The sequence below is a fragment of the Ictalurus punctatus genome, chromosome 14, assembly GCF_001660625.3.
Source record: "Ictalurus punctatus breed USDA103 chromosome 14, Coco_2.0, whole genome shotgun sequence".
NCBI lineage: Eukaryota > Metazoa > Chordata > Actinopteri > Siluriformes > Ictaluridae > Ictalurus > Ictalurus punctatus.
The window spans coordinates 14,161,861-14,180,085 of NC_030429.2; the positions used below are offsets into that span (position 1 = coordinate 14,161,861).

Below are 18,225 nucleotides of genomic sequence, written 5' to 3' on the forward strand. Positions count from 1 at the left end.
TTATGTAAAAAAAAAAAAAAGTCATTAGTTTTAGCAGTGTATTCATTTATTCATTAATTCAGCTTCAGTAAGAGCTTAATCCTGCTCAGGGTCATGCTGGACATGAGGTGGGAATACACCCTGGATTGGATGCTAGTCAATCGCAGGGCACCAGGCACGTGCGCCCTCACACACACACACACACACACACACACACACACACACACACACATATTCACACTTAAGGGTAATTTTGTGTAGTCAATCCACCTATTTGGATGTTTTTGGGAGGTGGGAGGAAACCAGAGAACCTGGAGGAAACCCATGAGCTCAGGATTGAACTGGGAACCGTGTAGCTCTGAGACGGCAAAACCCACTGCACTCCATGCTATCAATTAGGAGTGTAGCTTATGTTTATTTTCTTGCGATTTCCACAGTGTTAAAAGGATGCCATACCCAAGCCCCCAACCAGAGCTTGTTTCCATACAAGCAGTTTTTAGTGATGAAACCGAACTGATGTTTGGTTTTGTTTCTTATTCAGTGGAAATGCATGGAACAGTGAATCAATTAATGAGATTCTCTCTCTCTCTCTTTGTTAAGTGTCACTGTTGAGGCAGAAAAGAAAATGATCAGCACTACATGGTCCTGTCTCAGTGCTTTACTCACACTAACTCACACACTTGCTCACAAAGAAGGGCTATGGATTTATGCAGGACACACACACACACACACACTCAGGTATACAGCATAGAAGCAGTTCCAGTTTTCATAATACACAATACAGCAAAGTGCAAATGCAGGCTTCCTCGGGAATAATCCTGATGCACGCTGTCGAGAGCAGCGGTTCATTTCATCGTGGAGTCATCTGAACACTGTCATGTACATGCTTAATTTAACAACACTGCTCTCCACACACCACCTTCACAGCAATGATTTATGAGTTGCCTGGGATCTGGGTACCACCTACCGTCCTATCAGTACTCCGATAGAGAAAGCTGACAAACAAACACACGAGACCTCAAATGGGATCAGAGAACACAAAGGCAGCATGTAATTACCGCAGACAGAGAGAGAGACAGGGTGAGAGAAATAAAGCTTAAAGTTGTGCATTGTATCCTCTGCCTACTCACACAGACATGAGAATTTCCTTTGTTTTTTCTTTCTTTCTTATAAATCTTATAAACTTGATCTATGCATCTATATTATGTCTAATTTATCATTCCTCACATTCCTCACTGCGTACCCGTGCTTACCTGTCTGTCCGTTTTGAGTTACAAGCCCTGGCTATTTATGTGCTTACTCTGGAGCTGTTTTGCTCATTGTGACTGAAAGCCAACCTCGCTTCCTCAAAGTTGTAACGAAGCAGTCGAGGGAATCGTGCGTGACCAGACAGGCAATATTTGCCATTTTTCTTCCTACGACAGATTTGGCTCTTGCTTCAAGCGATGATGAGATGTAGGATCGAGGAATATTACCTCCAGTATTTGGCTGGCTTTTATGACAAATGTTTTAAAAGATGCATCAGTGCACATAAAAGTTTATTAGTCAGGAAGCCCCTGACTGAGACTGTCAGTGTTTAGCTAAGCTCCATTGGACTGTACAGGCCACAGTGCCTCCCTTATTGCACTCTAAATGCTGCAGGGTGTAGCCTGGACAGAATAATAATTGCAGTAGCCAGAAGGCTAGAAAGTACCCCTTTTGATAAAAAAATTTTTAAAAATTAAATGTCATTTAAATGATGTCCTTTTAGATTCATAATTGGGTCAAATTATATTTACATAATTCAGTATGAACTCATGAAGTAGGCTTCAATCTGTTGAGTATATCATCTGAAATACAATAGCTTCAAACCATCATGTTTGATATGCACATTAAAAGGATGACACAGTACACAGAAAGCTAAGTAGGCTAGCTGGCTAACTTGGCTTGTGTTAATATTGAACAAAATAGTTCTGATTGTAATGGACAGCACAAGACTCTGATATCGAAATCTCACCATTAGCTAGTCAGTTAGAAAATGTAACCATTACTTTAACACTAATATTAGTTACGTTGTGTTTTGACAGGTTTGGCTGTTGTTACATAAATCGTGACTGATTCTGACAACCAATCCAATCCGTCCTGTGCCAAATACATGTTAGTTAGCTAACCTCGATAGCTAACCTAACTGCTAACCATCCATCCATCTGCACTTCTTCTGTACCGTGTATCCTACATAGGGTCACGTAGGGGAGCCTGGAGCCTATCCAAGGGCACTCGGGGCACGAGGCAGGGACACAATTGCGCACACACACAATGGAAAATTTGGAAATGCCTCTGCATTTGCTTACAGCACATGTCTTTGAACTGGGGAGGAAACCTGAGTACCTGGAGGAAACCCCGAAGCACGGGGAAAACAGGCAACACAGTGCAAAGGTGGGAATCAAACCCCCAATCCTGGAGGTGCGAGGCAAACGTGTTAACCACTAAGCCATCGTGCTCCCAACCTAATTACTTCTCAACACTAATATTCGTTGTGTTGTGTTTTGACAGATTTGGCTATTTGCAAATAAATCAGGGTGTTTTTTTCTGCTTGTCGTAGAGGCCGATAGTCACTACTCTGTTGCTTTTCAATAGAGAGTGTTGATGCTGTATTGGAACGCTTTTCAAAAACATGGCTACATCTAATTAAGCTGAGGAGCTAAATCTAGTGAACGATTGGTGACTGCCTGTTAGGCTAACAAGCCATACTATAAGTGGTACAATTGCAGTCATTGTGTACTTTATCCACCTATCACTAGATGTGCAGTCACACCCTCATGCCTTCATTTGTGCTGAATCAGAACACATCGTATATCTTCTCCTGTCTTCAACACCGTCCTTAAGGACCACCAGGCAGCGAGTCCAAATTTACAGTCATCATTACCTGACTTGGGTATGCTGGGAGTTAGGAAAAAGCAAACTATTTGCAGAAATGTGCATTGACTTTGGATCTTTGACAACTAAATCGGAACCCTCAGCATTATGTAAACTAACCCCCCCGCCCCCCACTCCCCCTCTCACTCTGTCTTTATTTGTCTGTTTGAGTTTTGTGATATTCTTAGAGTAGCTGTGAGTGGGGAAAATGTACTGTTTTTAAGACGCCATCATTTGGACACAGTTCAAGGAAGGTTCTCAAAGAAAAGACCAAATGTTCTCAGATCTGCTATGAAGCCAAATTGTCAAACTAAATTTAAACGGCCATGTGTCCAAATACCCGATTAGGTACTGCATATTTTTTATGAGGCCATTTCTGTAGTTTTTCCAATAAGAGAGTTGCTTTAATATTGTTATGAACGTATATTCTATTTTAGAGCACTAAAATAACTCCCAACAAGAAGTTGGAAAATAATGATTAGCTCAGTTGATGATCGCAACTTCAGAATATTCAGTCAGCAGGATTCCTCTCAGTGGAATGGAGAAAGCATACCTCTGCTAAATCTAAGTCAGACCATTGTGTAGCCCATAACTCTCAGATTATCCATGTGTTCTTTCTGCTTAGGTGCTGTGTATCGTTCCTCTGTGATCATATTTTCCATCGCCTTAGAGGGCACATACAGTGCTTTGCATAAATATTCATCCAGTTAAACTTTTGCACATTGATAGCTCCTTGTGAATACTTTTCTGTTTTTTTTTTTTTGTTTTGTTTTTTTTGTGTTTTTTTTTTTATTTGTAAGTAATTTTATTCCTTTTTCCTCTCACTTCAATATTATGGGCTATTTCAGCTGTTTTCTCAACCATAGAAAGGCTTAGGCAAAAGAAAAAAGGCAAGAATGAATCAGCATGAATGTAAAAACAAAGGTGAGAGAGGTGGCTTGATCTCAAAAGGAACGGTAACTGGCAACAGGAATGAACAATCAGTGTTTGACCTGCGTTTGTGTGATTGGTGTGTGACAGATGCTCATCGCCAAGCTAATCAAACAGCTAATGTGATAGTTCTCTGTACCGTCACTTTGGGATGGTCGTTACAACCATCGACTCGGGTAAGCAAGTTAAGCATAGATAAGGTCAACCTCAACAAAGAATAAATGAAGTATACACTTTTTTTAGGGAGTAGTTCTTGTGGATGCGATAGCAGAGATAGCATAGCAAAGGATATAACTAATGTTATAATACAACTAAAGAAATCGCTAACCTACATAGGTAGATATTCATCTACTGAATTAAGTTACATTAGCCAGCGAAGCTAGTTAGTTGACGTTGGATAAATATACCTCGACTGAACTAATGTTAGTATCTAACGTGGCTTGGTAGTTAAATAAAATTAGACTGTGTTCACATGTAACGTCCTTTTCTGATGAAATGTGCTGGTCAAAGAAAGAAAGAAAGAAACAGGTGCTGACCGCTTCAAAATGTTTGAAACATCATATAAAGGTGATACATATTTTAAGGGGTCCACATATATTTTCATTAAATCTCAAACATGTTACTTGGTGAAATGAATAGACTTTTGACTGAAAGAACAATAAGTGTAGCCAGCTTTCCTTCACAAATATGGTAAGAATAATGGTCAAAAACAACATGAAAAAAGCTTAAAATACCTTAAAATTTAGGGAAAACCCTGTATTTTGTGTAGATTCATGATATACGGTGCTCTACACTAATATTGACACCCTTGGTAAATATGAGCAAAGAAGGCTGTAAGAAAGCTGATGATTTTTTTGCCACTTGAACCATCCACTTCACAGTGTGTTGAGACAATATAGACACGCGTCCAATTCCAGATTGATTAATAACATTTCCACTTGACTGGAACTTCTTAATTATTGTCCTGATGGTGGAAATGGGCATTTTCAATGCTTGTGCTATTTTCTTGTACCCACTTCACGTTTTGAGAAGCTCAACAACCTTTTGCTGTACATCACAGCTATGTTACTTGGTCTAACCCATTGTTATGAATGACTAAGGGAATTTGGCTTCTGTGTTACCTCATGTTTATACCCCTGTGAAACAGGAAGTCATGGTTGAACAATTTCCTGTTCCTAGTCACCCAGGTGTACTAAAAGAAAGTAAAATATCAGTGGGAATAAACTTCAAATATATTTTTCTCATCTGAATTCATAGGGGTGCAATAATTGTTGCACACCTATATTTAACAAAGATATATAGATAGATAGATAGATAGATAGATAGATATATAGATAATTATATATATATATATATATATATATATATATTTTTTTATATATATATATATATATATATATATATATATATATATATATATATATATATATATATTTTTTTTTATAAACATGCATTGTGTTTGCAATTGTTTGATATCCAAGAGAAGAACTTTTTGAACGTTCACAGGGGATGAATACTTAAGCAAAGCACTAAAATAGATAGTGGGCTAGTCTAAATACTCACAAGGCACGTTCTACATTTGCGTTCTCATCATCGTGGCTGAGCCACCTCTCCCATTCTGTGCAATCTCTCGCTTCTTACCATCCATGTTCAGACATTCACTGAATTATAATTGCTCTTTAATTGGACTTTAATGACTCCGGAGCAACTACAAAGTGAACAAAAAGCAACAGGTGGCAGTGGCAATATGTTCTATCACTGCAGGGTAATGGTTTATTGCACTGCAAATCTTGATGAAATAGGTCTTCAGGGCCAGAACCACGTGACCCCTGTTGGATACACTCTCATCTCCCACAGCCATCCTATACAGCCAGCATCCATTTGAGGAGCACTTGGTCCTATTTTCTGTTCATGCTGTAATTAATGATCTATTCATTATCAGGGCTCGGCACAAGCGGCCAACTCACTCCAAAATTGATTCCTGGATTACCCCAGTGGCAACAACAGGGATTGTAAACTTGCTAAATGAGCCTGTGTAAGATTGACTGCTTTGTGCTTTGGTGTTATCTGTATTGCTTTTTTCCCCCTCAGATGTGTAACACAGAAAAAACAATTGTGATGGGGTGAATTGCCTCCAGATTTCCAGATATGTCCATCTTATCTGGAAATAATGTAATGCTGTGCTAATTATCGTGTAGCGCAGCTGTGAAATTGCTACATGCAGAATTAAAACCGACTGTCAAAAGCGAAGCTGAAACAGCGCGGTGAATATTGGGTTGCCATTTATTATTTTGAAGCACAAAACTGTCTTGAATACTTCAAAGCAGTTAATTTTAGTTGCGTGCAGTCATTTATTTAACCTGTTCATCATCAAACTGGAGTATGTACAACTTTCATATCTGTAATATACACAATATATTCCTGCTCTCGTGTTGTCTTTTTTTTTTTTTGAGGGACAGCAGCACTGATGAGTTCAAGGACAACACTGGCTGTCATTATCAAAAGTACTCGAACAAAACTAGTTGTGTTTGTTGTAATGCTCTCCATCATATTTCATGAAAGATTATTTTAGTCATACAACTTTAATGCCACAACTTGCATCCTATGCTAGATCAACTAACCGATAGAAATACTCCTTGTCAACAATTTTACTCGAATATTGCTGAGTTTGTTGATTAGTTGTTGCAATCCTAGGAGCTCCTCATTTCAACATCAGAGTACGCTGCTACTAGTTATCACTCAAAAGTATGAAAACAAACCGTCCCCCCCAATAATAGTAGCAGATGAGCCAAACAACATGTCAATATGGAATGACGGACAGTTGCGTAAGTGTTGTGAACATCCAGGAACATTTCTCCATCTTGCATTAGTAATCTTGTCTCCTTTTTCCCCCACTATAAATATGTGCTATCACAACACCCTTGCAAACATGTTTTGATTTGAGAATGTTTTGAAAATGTTGCAAGGCAAACATGCTAACCACTAAGCCACCGTGCCCGGTGTCTGAAAATAGTCTGAAATGGCACTATATAGTGTAAAATGTAACACGTTACAACTGATTTTAATGGTAAGAAGAATTAGAAAGTGATTTTAAAAAAAATGCTACTTGCTCTATGCAGATGCTTTCAAACAGTTCAATTCAATTTTATTTGTATAGCGCTTTTAACAGTGAACATTGTCTCAAAGCAGCTTTACAGAAATATATAAACACAGGATAGAGATTTTAAGTGTGTGAATTTATCCCTAATGAGCAAGCTATTAGGTGTCTGTCATGTTAGAAACTGGGGTGTACGTGTACATATACAGGGTTTTACAGTAACCATATGTATGCTTGCCACATATGTGGTCAGTCAGCCAGTCCATGTTTATTGTTTAGTGTCCAGCATCTGCTTTACTCTTACACTGGTTCAGTGAGTCTATTGTACTTTGCTGTGTAAAAAAGTATTTGCCCTCATCCTGATTTCTTCAATTTTTGTGCATGTCTCATATTAAACAGTTTTAGATCTTCAAACGAAATGCAACATAAAACAAAAGCAACCTGAGTAAATACACAATACAATTTTTATTGACTTATTTAATTTAATGAAGAAAAAAAAAGTGTGAAAAGCTAATTGCCCCCTTAAAATTCAAATCTGCTTGTGCCACCTTTAGTAGCAGTAACTACAACCAAACATTGCTGCATAATCCAGTTGTGCTTGAGTTCCAACATTCTCCTTTAGGATTTCCTGGTAGAAAGCAAAATTCATGTTCTCCTCAATTATTTCAAGTTTCCCAGGCCCTGAAGCAGCAAAGCATCCCCACACCATCACACTTCCTCCACCATGCTTGACCGTAGGTATAATGTTCTTTTTGTGGAATTCTGTGTTTAGTTTACGCCAGATGTAATGGGACCGCTGTCTTCCACTTTCGACCCATCTGTCCACAGAACATTCTCCCAAAAGGTTTGAGGATTATAAAGGTGTGTTTTGGCAAAATTCAGACGAGCCTTAATGTTCTTCAGGGTTAGCAGTGCTTTTCACCTCACCACTCTTTAATGGATGCCATTTTTGCCCAGTGTCTTTCTGATGGTGGAGTCATGAACAAGAGAGTCATGCAAGAGAGGTCCTGTCTGTAGGTCCTTTGATGTTATCCTTGGCTCTTTTGTGACTTACTGGATGAGTAGTTGCTGTGCTCTTGGAGGAATTTTTGGAAGGTCGGCCACTTCTGGGAAGGATCACTACTGTGCCGAGTTTTTCCATTTGGAGATAATGTCTCTCACTGTGGTTCTTTGGCATCCCAGAGCCTTTGAAATAGCTTTGTAACTCTTCCCAGACTGATGTATTTGTATGATGTATTATCACCTTCTTCCTCATCATTTCTGGAATTTCTTTCAATTTTGGCATAGTGTATTACTAAGACAGTTTAACCAACTTCATGCTGTTGAAAAAGTTATATTTAGTGTTGATTTGATTGAACAGGATTTGCAGTAATCAGGCCTGGTAGTGTCTAGTCCAGCTGAACCCCATTGTGATTTCAGTTTCATAAATTAATGACTACGGGGCAAATACATTTTCACACAGGCCCAGTTGGTAACTTGTTTGTTTTAATAAATAACAATCATTTAAAAACTGTATTTTGTGTTTACTCAGGTTGCCTTTGTTTTAGCTTAGATTTTGTTGTAATTTCTGAAACAACTTAGTATGAGATATAGACAAATACAGAAGAAATCAGGATGGGGCAAATACTTTTTTCACAGCACTGTAAGTAAGAAGTATTGTAAAGTCTGTCTCACTCAAAATCCACATACAGTGCTTACTTACAGTACTTAAGACTTCCTTGTGTATTTTAGGACACATCACAGTTTGCTTTCATTTCTTCCCTAAGGCAATAATGAAGCTATTAGTTATTGCCAATTCCCACCCACTAGCTAGTTCTTCCCTTCTCACTAACTTGTGAGAGTAAGGACTAAGTCCTCTGAGACAGTCAAAGCCAGGCACCTAATCTTCTCAAACTGCTGCGCTTGACGAATTATATGAATTATCTGCTCTCATCCGCATACATGAGCTTACACCACTGATTGGCTAGAATCATTCTGATTGAGAGGGGAGAACGAGTAATGCCATCCCTCCCACCTAGACAGCATGGCCAATTTTCCTCTCTTATACTCCCGATAGCGACGGATGGCACTGGCTTCATCAAGATTAGAAATCGCAATTTCCTGACAATAGGGCTTCTGGAATGCTTCTGGAGCCATAAAGCAGGAAGTTATGTGGTGATGATACAGATCCATGTATTTATGTGAAAGTTTTGCTGTGAGATAATGTTCCATTACTTGTAAGCTATCTTCAAGCCTCATACGTCAAGTACAAATCTAAAGAAGCAAATGTCAGACACTACACATTTTCTTGGCTGATTAATTACATTTGAATTTAATTGAATTACATTGAATTATCCCTTTAAGTGGATCTAATAGCTGCGAGCCTGGATTAGTGTCCATGTTTTAATTTTTTCCTTGCATTGTTTCATTGCTTCTTTGTTGGTTTTCGTTATTTACAGTTTAACTCACCCTCACTAATTTGCTCTCTTTCGTCTTCTCATCTCTTTGTCTCTCCTTTTTGTGCTTCTGCAATTGCGTCAAGCTCATCTTGCTGGATTGTGAGCGAGGGACGCAGAGGGAATTATGTCAGCAGGAGATGAGAGGCTGCGTGTGATATCAGCCTCCTCAGATATAGACGATGTGGCGTGGTGGTGTTTTTTTTTTCTGGAGACCTGCTTTTCTGGTTTTATTAATCTGTCACTTTTTCTTGCTCTGCATGTTTCAAAGCCTTCAGCATGCATATCGAGAATGGCACGAATTCACACTTTTAAAATGTCTGGCTTGAAACAAACTGGACAGATGTGGGGATGTGAATCAGAAACCCTACTTCATAACTCAGATGTGCTGAAGTGTAAGGTCAGGATTACGCAGGGTCACTGCTTTTAGAGCTGGGGAGGTGGAGCTGAACTTGGTAATAAATCTGAGTGAATGCGGGCAGCAGTCCAAGAGCAGTTTGTGTTGTAAATTATTCAGTAGTCTGAGTCTTGAACTAAAGACACTACTTTTTAATCTAATCTCATCTCCAGTCTGTTCTTTTCCTTCCACCAGAAAACTGCATCTTATTATTGGCCTTCTACTTTAGATTACATCAGCTTTGATGAATCCATTTCCTCTGTATGCAAAGTACTTCCTCTACATTTGTTATCCATTTCTGTGTGCTTTTTCGCTTGCTCTCTTTTCTCCCACCAGCATTCCCCTGCTGAATCTCTGCTGCTGCGGCAGCACAATCAGGCGTAGAGTCTGGGGACTGCTCTGGGCCTCGCAGCTGCTGTATCATGTTAGATGAAATCTAAATTACAGACCTCCAGCGAAGGCCTGCCACATAAACGAAGGAAATTATATTGAGCAGTGCACATTTGAGAGAGAGAACAGTGAAGGACAACAGCAATTAACTCTGGCGAAGCTTAACGATCACTCAGATTTGTCAAATTACCCATTACGCCTCACGTAACTGCTCTGTTTCAGACAACAGGGTCAACCTGGAACTGATTACTGATTTATTCCAGATTATTTCTCAGCTTTCTACTTGTGCTGGTCTATCTCTTTTTTCTTTAACTCATGTGCATCACAATTTTATTTCAGTTTAAATAAGTTTTCCCCCATTAAATGAATAATCCCTATGTACCATTGTACTGAGAGAAATAAAGGATAACATGTTTACTCAAAACTTCCTTATAGCTGTCTAAGGACAGACTTTCATTTGGCTTTTATTTACACTCACTGGGCACTTTATTAGGAACGCTATACTAATATAGGGTAGGGCCTCCCTGCTCTCAAAACAGCCTCGAAACTTCATGGCATGGATTCCACAAGATGTTGGAAATATTCCTTTGAGATTCTGGTCCATGTTGACATGATTGTATCACGGAATTCCTGCAGACTTTTTAGGTGTACTTTCATGCTGTGATTCTCCTGCACTACCCCATCCTTTGGGAGAATGGAGCAGGAGAATCACAGCATGAAAGGTCAGGATTCCCGGGAACACTGCGCATGAGGCGGGAATATAGTAGAATGGGACATTACACACACTCATTTACACCTAGGAAGTCACTTGAGAGATGCTAGTCCACTTACTGGGATGTTTTTGGGAGGTGGGATGAAACCAGAGATCCTGGAGGGAACTCATGAGTAGAACACATAAAACTACATCAAAAAATGTCTTATGAAGTAGGTTCTTATGGAGGTTTTTTTTTTCTCTTTTAACTTTCTAATTCTGAACCAATACAGTAAAAGGTCATTCTGTCATTCTACTCATATATATATATATATATGAGTATATATATAATATATATATAATATATATATATGATTGCCCTTTAAGGGCAATTACCTTAACATTTTTTCTTGAGGATCTGTGTATCTGTGCACAATGAAGTGGAGACTTTGAGCTATATTGACTATGTTGGTAACACATAGCCATATAACTGTAAATTCTTCTCTTTTAACTATTATTATTATTATTATGATTATTATGAGTAGTAGTAGTAACTAATACTATCTCTGAATGGATGAATTATACAGATTTGGAGCTTAATTTACAAATAATTACCTTTAACTGAGCAACGTATGAAAGCTTTGTACAAAAATACATGGTTTTGCACAGACATCTGTTGATGACCCAACACCTCACTCAACCAGTTTTCTGTGATTTTCTCAGTACATTTTGAATGTCTGGTCTGTGCTAGTCACATGTACACTACAAATGCAGTAGATAGTGTTAGAGAAAACATGAGGCTGAGAATATTAAAAGAGCTGAAAATGTAGGAGTGTTCCCTCAGGGCTATATCAGTAACCATTAGGCATTTCCTCTGATTAGTGACCAGGCTTTTGCAGGACCAGCTTACTCTAATCTGGCCCACCCTGATTCATCATCAGAGACGCTGCCTCTGATCAGCAGTAAGTAGCTGCACTGGAGCGCATCAAGGCGCTATAGTTGCTGTTAGGAAATGCAAATGGGAAGTATTTGATTAGCCATACCATCAGTGTTAAGGCACTGCTGCAGACAGGCTTACTCACATTCAGGCTTTTTTCATGTTCTATAATCAGGTAGCATACACACCCTTCTATTCTTACTCTGCTTCATTACAGTTATTCATTACAGTACAATCAAATTTGATCATAAAACAAGTGTCTGCAAATTCCACTGACAGTTTCTTTATTCGTCAATTTCATCATTGGTGCAAGATCTGGTCAGAGTTTAAGCATGATGTTTCAGTCTGAACAAAATGCTTGCACTGTATATATCAAAATGATCAATATGTATAATGTATAGTAGTTCAGTTGAATTCAGTTTGATTTGTATAGTGCAACCAATACACAATGTCACAAGGCAGCTTTACAGAAATCTGGATATCCATCCATTTTCTATACCGCTTATCCTACACAGGGTCGCGGGGAAGCCTGGAGCCTATGTCAGGGGACTCAGGGCCCAACCCATTGCAGGGTACAATCACACACATTACCACATTATCCTACGGACAATTCATAAATGCCACTACGCATGTCCTTGGACTAGGGGAGGACACTGGAGTAATGAGAGTGAACCCTCAAAGCACAGAGAGAATGCGCAAGGTGAAGGTGAAGGCAGGATTCCAACCCCAGAGGTGTGAGGCAAGCATGCTAACCACTAAGCCACAATGCCCTCAGAAGTCCTATTGAAATTTATACCTAATGAGCAAGCCAGGCACAACTGTGGCAAGGAAAAACTCCCTAAGGCACCAAGAGGAAGAAACCTTGAGAGGAACTAGACTCCAAAAGGAACCCATTCTCTTCTGGTGACACCGTATAGTGCTATTATAAATCATTTCACTTCTATAAGTGTGTACTATAAAGTGAAGCAGTGCTAAATGCATTAAAAGGATCTTGAGTATGAGCATCAGTAGTATAAGTGAAATAAAATTAAAAATAGCAGAAAATGTTAATCAAGTGTGTTTAGGTGATTAGTGTAGTGCAATTTGCAAGTAATTAACATGTAACTTCTGAACATGAATCAGTATGTGCAAGCAACAGATCTTTATCTGCTCATTAGTTCTTGATGAGTCATTGATTAAGTTAGTAATAGGTGAATTAATATAGAAGAGACACCATGAAACTCTGAGTCTTATTGTGCAGGGTTTTTATTAGGTCATTACTTGCAGCATTTCATATAATGATAATGAGTCTTTATTGGTCATATATACATTACAGCACATACGTCACCATTAACATTACATCACATATACATTACAGCACAGTGAAATTCTTTTTCTTCGCATATTCCAGCTTGTTAGGAAATTGGGGTCAGAGTGCAGGGTCAGCCATGATACAGCACCCCTGGAGCAGAGAGGGTTAAGGGCCTTGCTCAAGGGCCCAACAGTGGCAGCTTGGTAGTTCTGGGACTTCCTGACCTTCTGATCAATAACCCAGAGCCTTAACCGCCAAGCCACCACTGTTCCTAATAACACTAAACACTGTAGTTTCAATTATTCATTTCCTTCTGCTGATTTGTTGATATGAAATAAGGATTTGATTGTTTGTTAGGATGGAAATGTGGCTATATATATATATATATATATATATATATATATATATATATATATATATATATATATATATATATATATATATATATATATATAGAGAGAGAGAGAGAGAGAGAGAGAGAGAGAGAGAGAAAATCTTTAAATAACTCTGACCTATTCAAGTTTCAAAATTGTTCTGTGTTCTACCTAACTCAGACCTTGGGCAGCTTCATAAAAGGCATACTCCAATAACTGTCTGTATACACTTACCTGATACCATTTATTACAGTACAATCAAATAACTTGCAAAAGCCAAACCTGTTGTACATTTCTTTCACATAAATGGTGTTATTTCAAGATTTCATTTTGTGCTCAGCTTTTACTTATTGGGGCGTTTCAAACCATTTTTTTTTCAGCAACCTCAGACACAAGCATCTCTGACACAGCTTCACTGTAAAGCATTTGTTTCCCTCTCCATTAACTTATTTCCTAAGATATTTAATAACTGTGGTCTGTTGAATGCTTTCCTTTTATTGCTTTCCTTTTCACTGTCACAGCACCTGAATAAATTAGAGTGTCTTTCATGTAAATGAGATGAATATGGGGTAAGTTGGCAAATCTCATATGCATCTGACATGTAAATAAGAGACTGGTGGGCAGTAGTTTATTTCCACGAAGCTGATTGACCACTTAAATCAACACTTTTGTGATGAATGTATGAATCAGACAAATTCGTTCATATGTTATTCCAGGAAATCAAATCTGCACTTGTTTCTATAAAACTGAAGAGGGGCTATTAGCTCTATTTTTGGGTTGTACCAGTTTCTGGGTTGGTAGGACTTTAAGGAAAATGCAGCTGTATTGCTCAGACCACATCACATTCAGCTGGCAAAAGAGTAAAATCAGGACCATTTACACTGTGTCTTAAAGAGAAACAGAATAGGGAATTAAAGTGCCAGAAATATTGAACATTTCTCTCTAGCCTCTCTTTCAGCAGGGCCAGCCAGTTATACATTCTTACAGGATATTTCACATTTACCTAGTGATTTAGAAATGAGGTGAATTAGAGACACCACGGCCTCCCATGACTCTCTTCTCCTTCAATGAGCATGTCTACCAGAACTGTCCGTTATGCCTCATTACCCTGAAACTGCACCCAACCCGGTTATCTTCATCGAAGTTATCCACTCAAGGTCCCTCTGCCATCTGCACTTGGAAAAAGGGCATGATTGACCTTCAGTAATGAACTGAATGCTTTAAAGCACGTGAAGAAATCATGCTAAAAAGCTGCCTCCCAAGAATGCTATCTCTCAGAATATTGTGCTGTCCAAGACATGTCCGAAACAATTCTTCCATATATCACTCTCTGTCTCTAACTCTCGTCTTCATCTGTCGTTGTAAAGTCTGTCTGTGATCTGCCCTTTTCCCACCAAAGGAAGGTACATAAGTTATTCATTTCACCATGGTTATAAATTCAGTCTGGACTGGAAAGACTCTTCTGGCTGTAGTCCATACACCCACTAGTGAATTATACAATACATTCCCTGTACTGGTCTTGGCACTGTAATCAACTGGTCTGAGAAATAAAGTCTCGACTTTTTGATGGAGAAGAACAGAAGATCCACAACCAAATTCACGCATGCTCATGACGCATTTTTGTGGAGAACGATCTCATCTGTTTGACTAATGATAACTCTGAACCATGCACACATTTTTGTTCTTTGTTAAAAGATCCTGCTACTATATTGGATCTAAAACTAGAAACGCTGTGAATAGATACTGCATGCTAAGAATTTATACCGCTGCACAACCGAACAACCAGATCAATAGTTCTGTGAGCTGAATATGAAAATATGCTTACATGTTCAGACAGTGTCCACTGTGGTAGGCCATTGGTTAGGATGACATGCTGAATTGGGGTTATAGTGACGTTTATGCCTCTGAGTAATGTTGACATCACGTTATGAAATATTTAGAGTACTAGCACACAATCTACAATGGAAGAGTACAAATGAAAAATAGAGCAGTGTGAAGAGACAGAGCCTGGGGTGTTTGTCAGTTTGGGCATGGTAGGATATAATTAGTGTCTGGTTGAAGGGATAGTGCGAGTCAGAAGGGAGGAGAGAGATGCCTATATCTGACTGCGAGCCTTGTACAGGGGAGAGTCCCTATGTATGTATCTCTCTAGAGCTCTGCAATTAAATCCAGCATTGGATTCCAGATCATTTCCATTAGAATGGAACCTTTTGGACATTGAGTAAGAGAAATGTAAAGATTGTCTGCTCTGATTAGAGGCTTTGATAATCAGCCAGGCACTTTCCTAACATCACTTCTTCACCGCAATGAAGAGGAGGATTAAAGAGAGTGAAGAGGGAGGATTGTGGAAACGGGGAGAAAGAATGTTTCAAGAAACGGAAGGCCAAAATGCTATAGGAAGTTTGCACAATAGTGATGATTTTATATATGATCTCATAATCAAGAAACAAGTGAAGTGGTCTGTGAGGTTTATTGTAGCAGCAAGACATTCAGTGTTTTGTGTTTTGTTTATTCTTGCTTTATTATTATAAGTGAAAATGGTTGGATAATGTATGTTAAAATGCTGTAAGGTTTGCAGCTGAGTAAAACTTGTTTACATTTTAAATTAGTGAACTTTTGCACCATACAGTATAGTGGAGCGGTATTGCACAAGAGGATTCCCTGAGCAAATAGGTTCAAGTGATCTATCAATTTATGAATAGCTGAAAAGTTCATAAGGTCCACGTAAGGTCTAAAATATTTCTCTTTATGCCTATTTTTCTCATAGACTACCTGCTCAGCAGCGAGACCCTCAGGATCCTCGAGACTATGGAGAAGACTCTTCCATGGGCCATGCTCCGTAACAGCAACAGCAGAGTCCAACATCTACGATCTGCCTTATTCTTATGAACTGGGACATTGGAGTGGACGGTCTGTCTTTATAGCTACTGAAACTACCTTTCTGTATCGATTTTCTGCATGGATTGTTGCCTTTTAACGTTCAGTCTTTGCTGCTTGTCTTCTCATGAGGAAAAGGATGAATTGAATGGAGTTGATTGCAGTCAGAGTGAGTCTTCAACACCAGTCAGACACTTGGCTGAGGATGTGCAGCTGAACGGCGCAAATTAAAAGACGGGAATGTAAACCAAATCCAGTTTGCCTTCGCTTGTATATTAGTCATGATTATAGTGCTGGATTTGTGGAATATGAATTCCCAACCTAGTATACAAGTGCAGTGTATACTAGATTTCATCAATTCTTGGGCAGTTGCATTACTATTTTTTCAGTTTTACCCCATTTCCTCCCGATTTGTTTACTTTTCTGTTCTCACCCACCAGCTATGCATATTCTGTCACATGACAGCTACCAACCATGGAAGATGAAAGCTAGCACATGCTTCTTCAGAAACACGTGAATCCAGCCACTGCATCTTTTGAATGGCTGCTCATGCAGCACAGGGCAGTGTAACACGCTCAAGCCTAACGTATACTTCAGGCTGCACCTGAAACCGCATGTATTTTGCATCATATATAGTAGGTTAAGCCTCTGGTATACTTAGTTTTTTTACGTGTACACTAGCGTATGCACGCAGTCGTACGCATAGTCTTTCAAAGTATACTCCATTTGACATGTACGTGTACACAGGCGGTCAACGCATGCGCATTATGACAACTTGCACTACCCCTCCTGGCCTACAGGTGTCAGTACAGAGCACTAACTACCTTGAGAATCAACGGCCCTGGAACAACTAAATAGTGCAAAAGAATTAAGTGCGTACAAAGTACACGTCACACGCACTGTACACTGTTCCTAGCGTACGTGTAAAAAGTGAAGTATACTATGGGCTTCAGAGGAAAGTGCTAACTGCCCTCTCATATGAGCTCACAGACACCCACGATTATAACGCTGTTATAATCAGACACCCAAAGAGCACGGCCAATTTTGCTTTCTCACTTTGGCACTGTCATGAAACAAACCCTTCAATCTCCTGATGATCAGAGCCACTCAGGAGCCATAAAAACTGATGGTGGTAAGAAAGGATGGAAATGGTTGGCTGTTGTTGTCCATACATGGATTCAGTACTGCAAAATGCCTTAAAAAACAACATCAGTTTGGTGAAAACTCCAAAAGTGAGTTTGATACAAGAGATACAGAAAAGAGAGAAAAATCACCAAAAAAAAGAAAGAAACATGTCCATATTAACATGGACTACCTCTGTCTGAACTGTAACAAGCAAATTAGACAGTAACAGGTTGTTTTTCATCTGTCTCAACATGAGGAAAAATGTCTCATCTATGTGTAATTATTGTAGGAAACTACAGACTTTTGTAAATGGCACTCATGTAAGTACATGCAATCATTTTTCAAGTTTTGTATGGCTGTGTAAATATGTGTAGCATCTCCTAACTGCCACTTTTTAGTTTTGTGCTAGAACATATGACCTTCATTTACTGTGCTCTTGCTTATGATGCTGATGAAAATGTCACAGGTTTTGTTCGAAAAAAAGTATGAGATGCCTTCAAATCCACTAATCATTTGAACAGTCAAAAGAATTTCATTGTACAATAAAATTCATAGGGTGTGGTTCTATCAAATTGTAGGAAGTACAAACATATGTGTTGTGTATAAACACACAATACTACACAAAATGCAAAGACGCAAAAAAAAAAAAAAAAAAGTACAGTGGTAGCTCAGTGGTTAAGATGTTAGGCTTCTGATCAGAAGGTCATGAGTTCAAATCCCAGCACCGTCTGCTCAGAAGCTAAGGGCTCCAGAGCAAGGCCCTTAACCCTCAACTGTTCCGGTGAATAAATGATGAACGTAAGTCAC

The 18,225-nt window shown here is 38.9% G+C and overlaps 1 protein-coding gene across 2 annotated transcripts in view; it reads left to right on the forward strand.

Moving 5' to 3' along the window:
- The window catches only part of trim44 (tripartite motif containing 44), a 66,164-nt gene that overhangs the window by 45,768 nt on the left and 2,171 nt on the right, over positions 1 to 18,225 (forward strand). For both annotated transcript variants that reach the window (XM_053685743.1, XM_017485935.3), the window contains one exon: positions 16,184 to 18,225. This exon is cut by the window's right edge and continues 2,171 nt beyond it. In XM_053685743.1, coding sequence (XP_053541718.1) covers positions 16,184 to 16,259 — 76 coding nt within the window. In that variant the 3' untranslated portion in view covers positions 16,260 to 18,225. The remainder of the gene's footprint in view (positions 1 to 16,183) is intronic.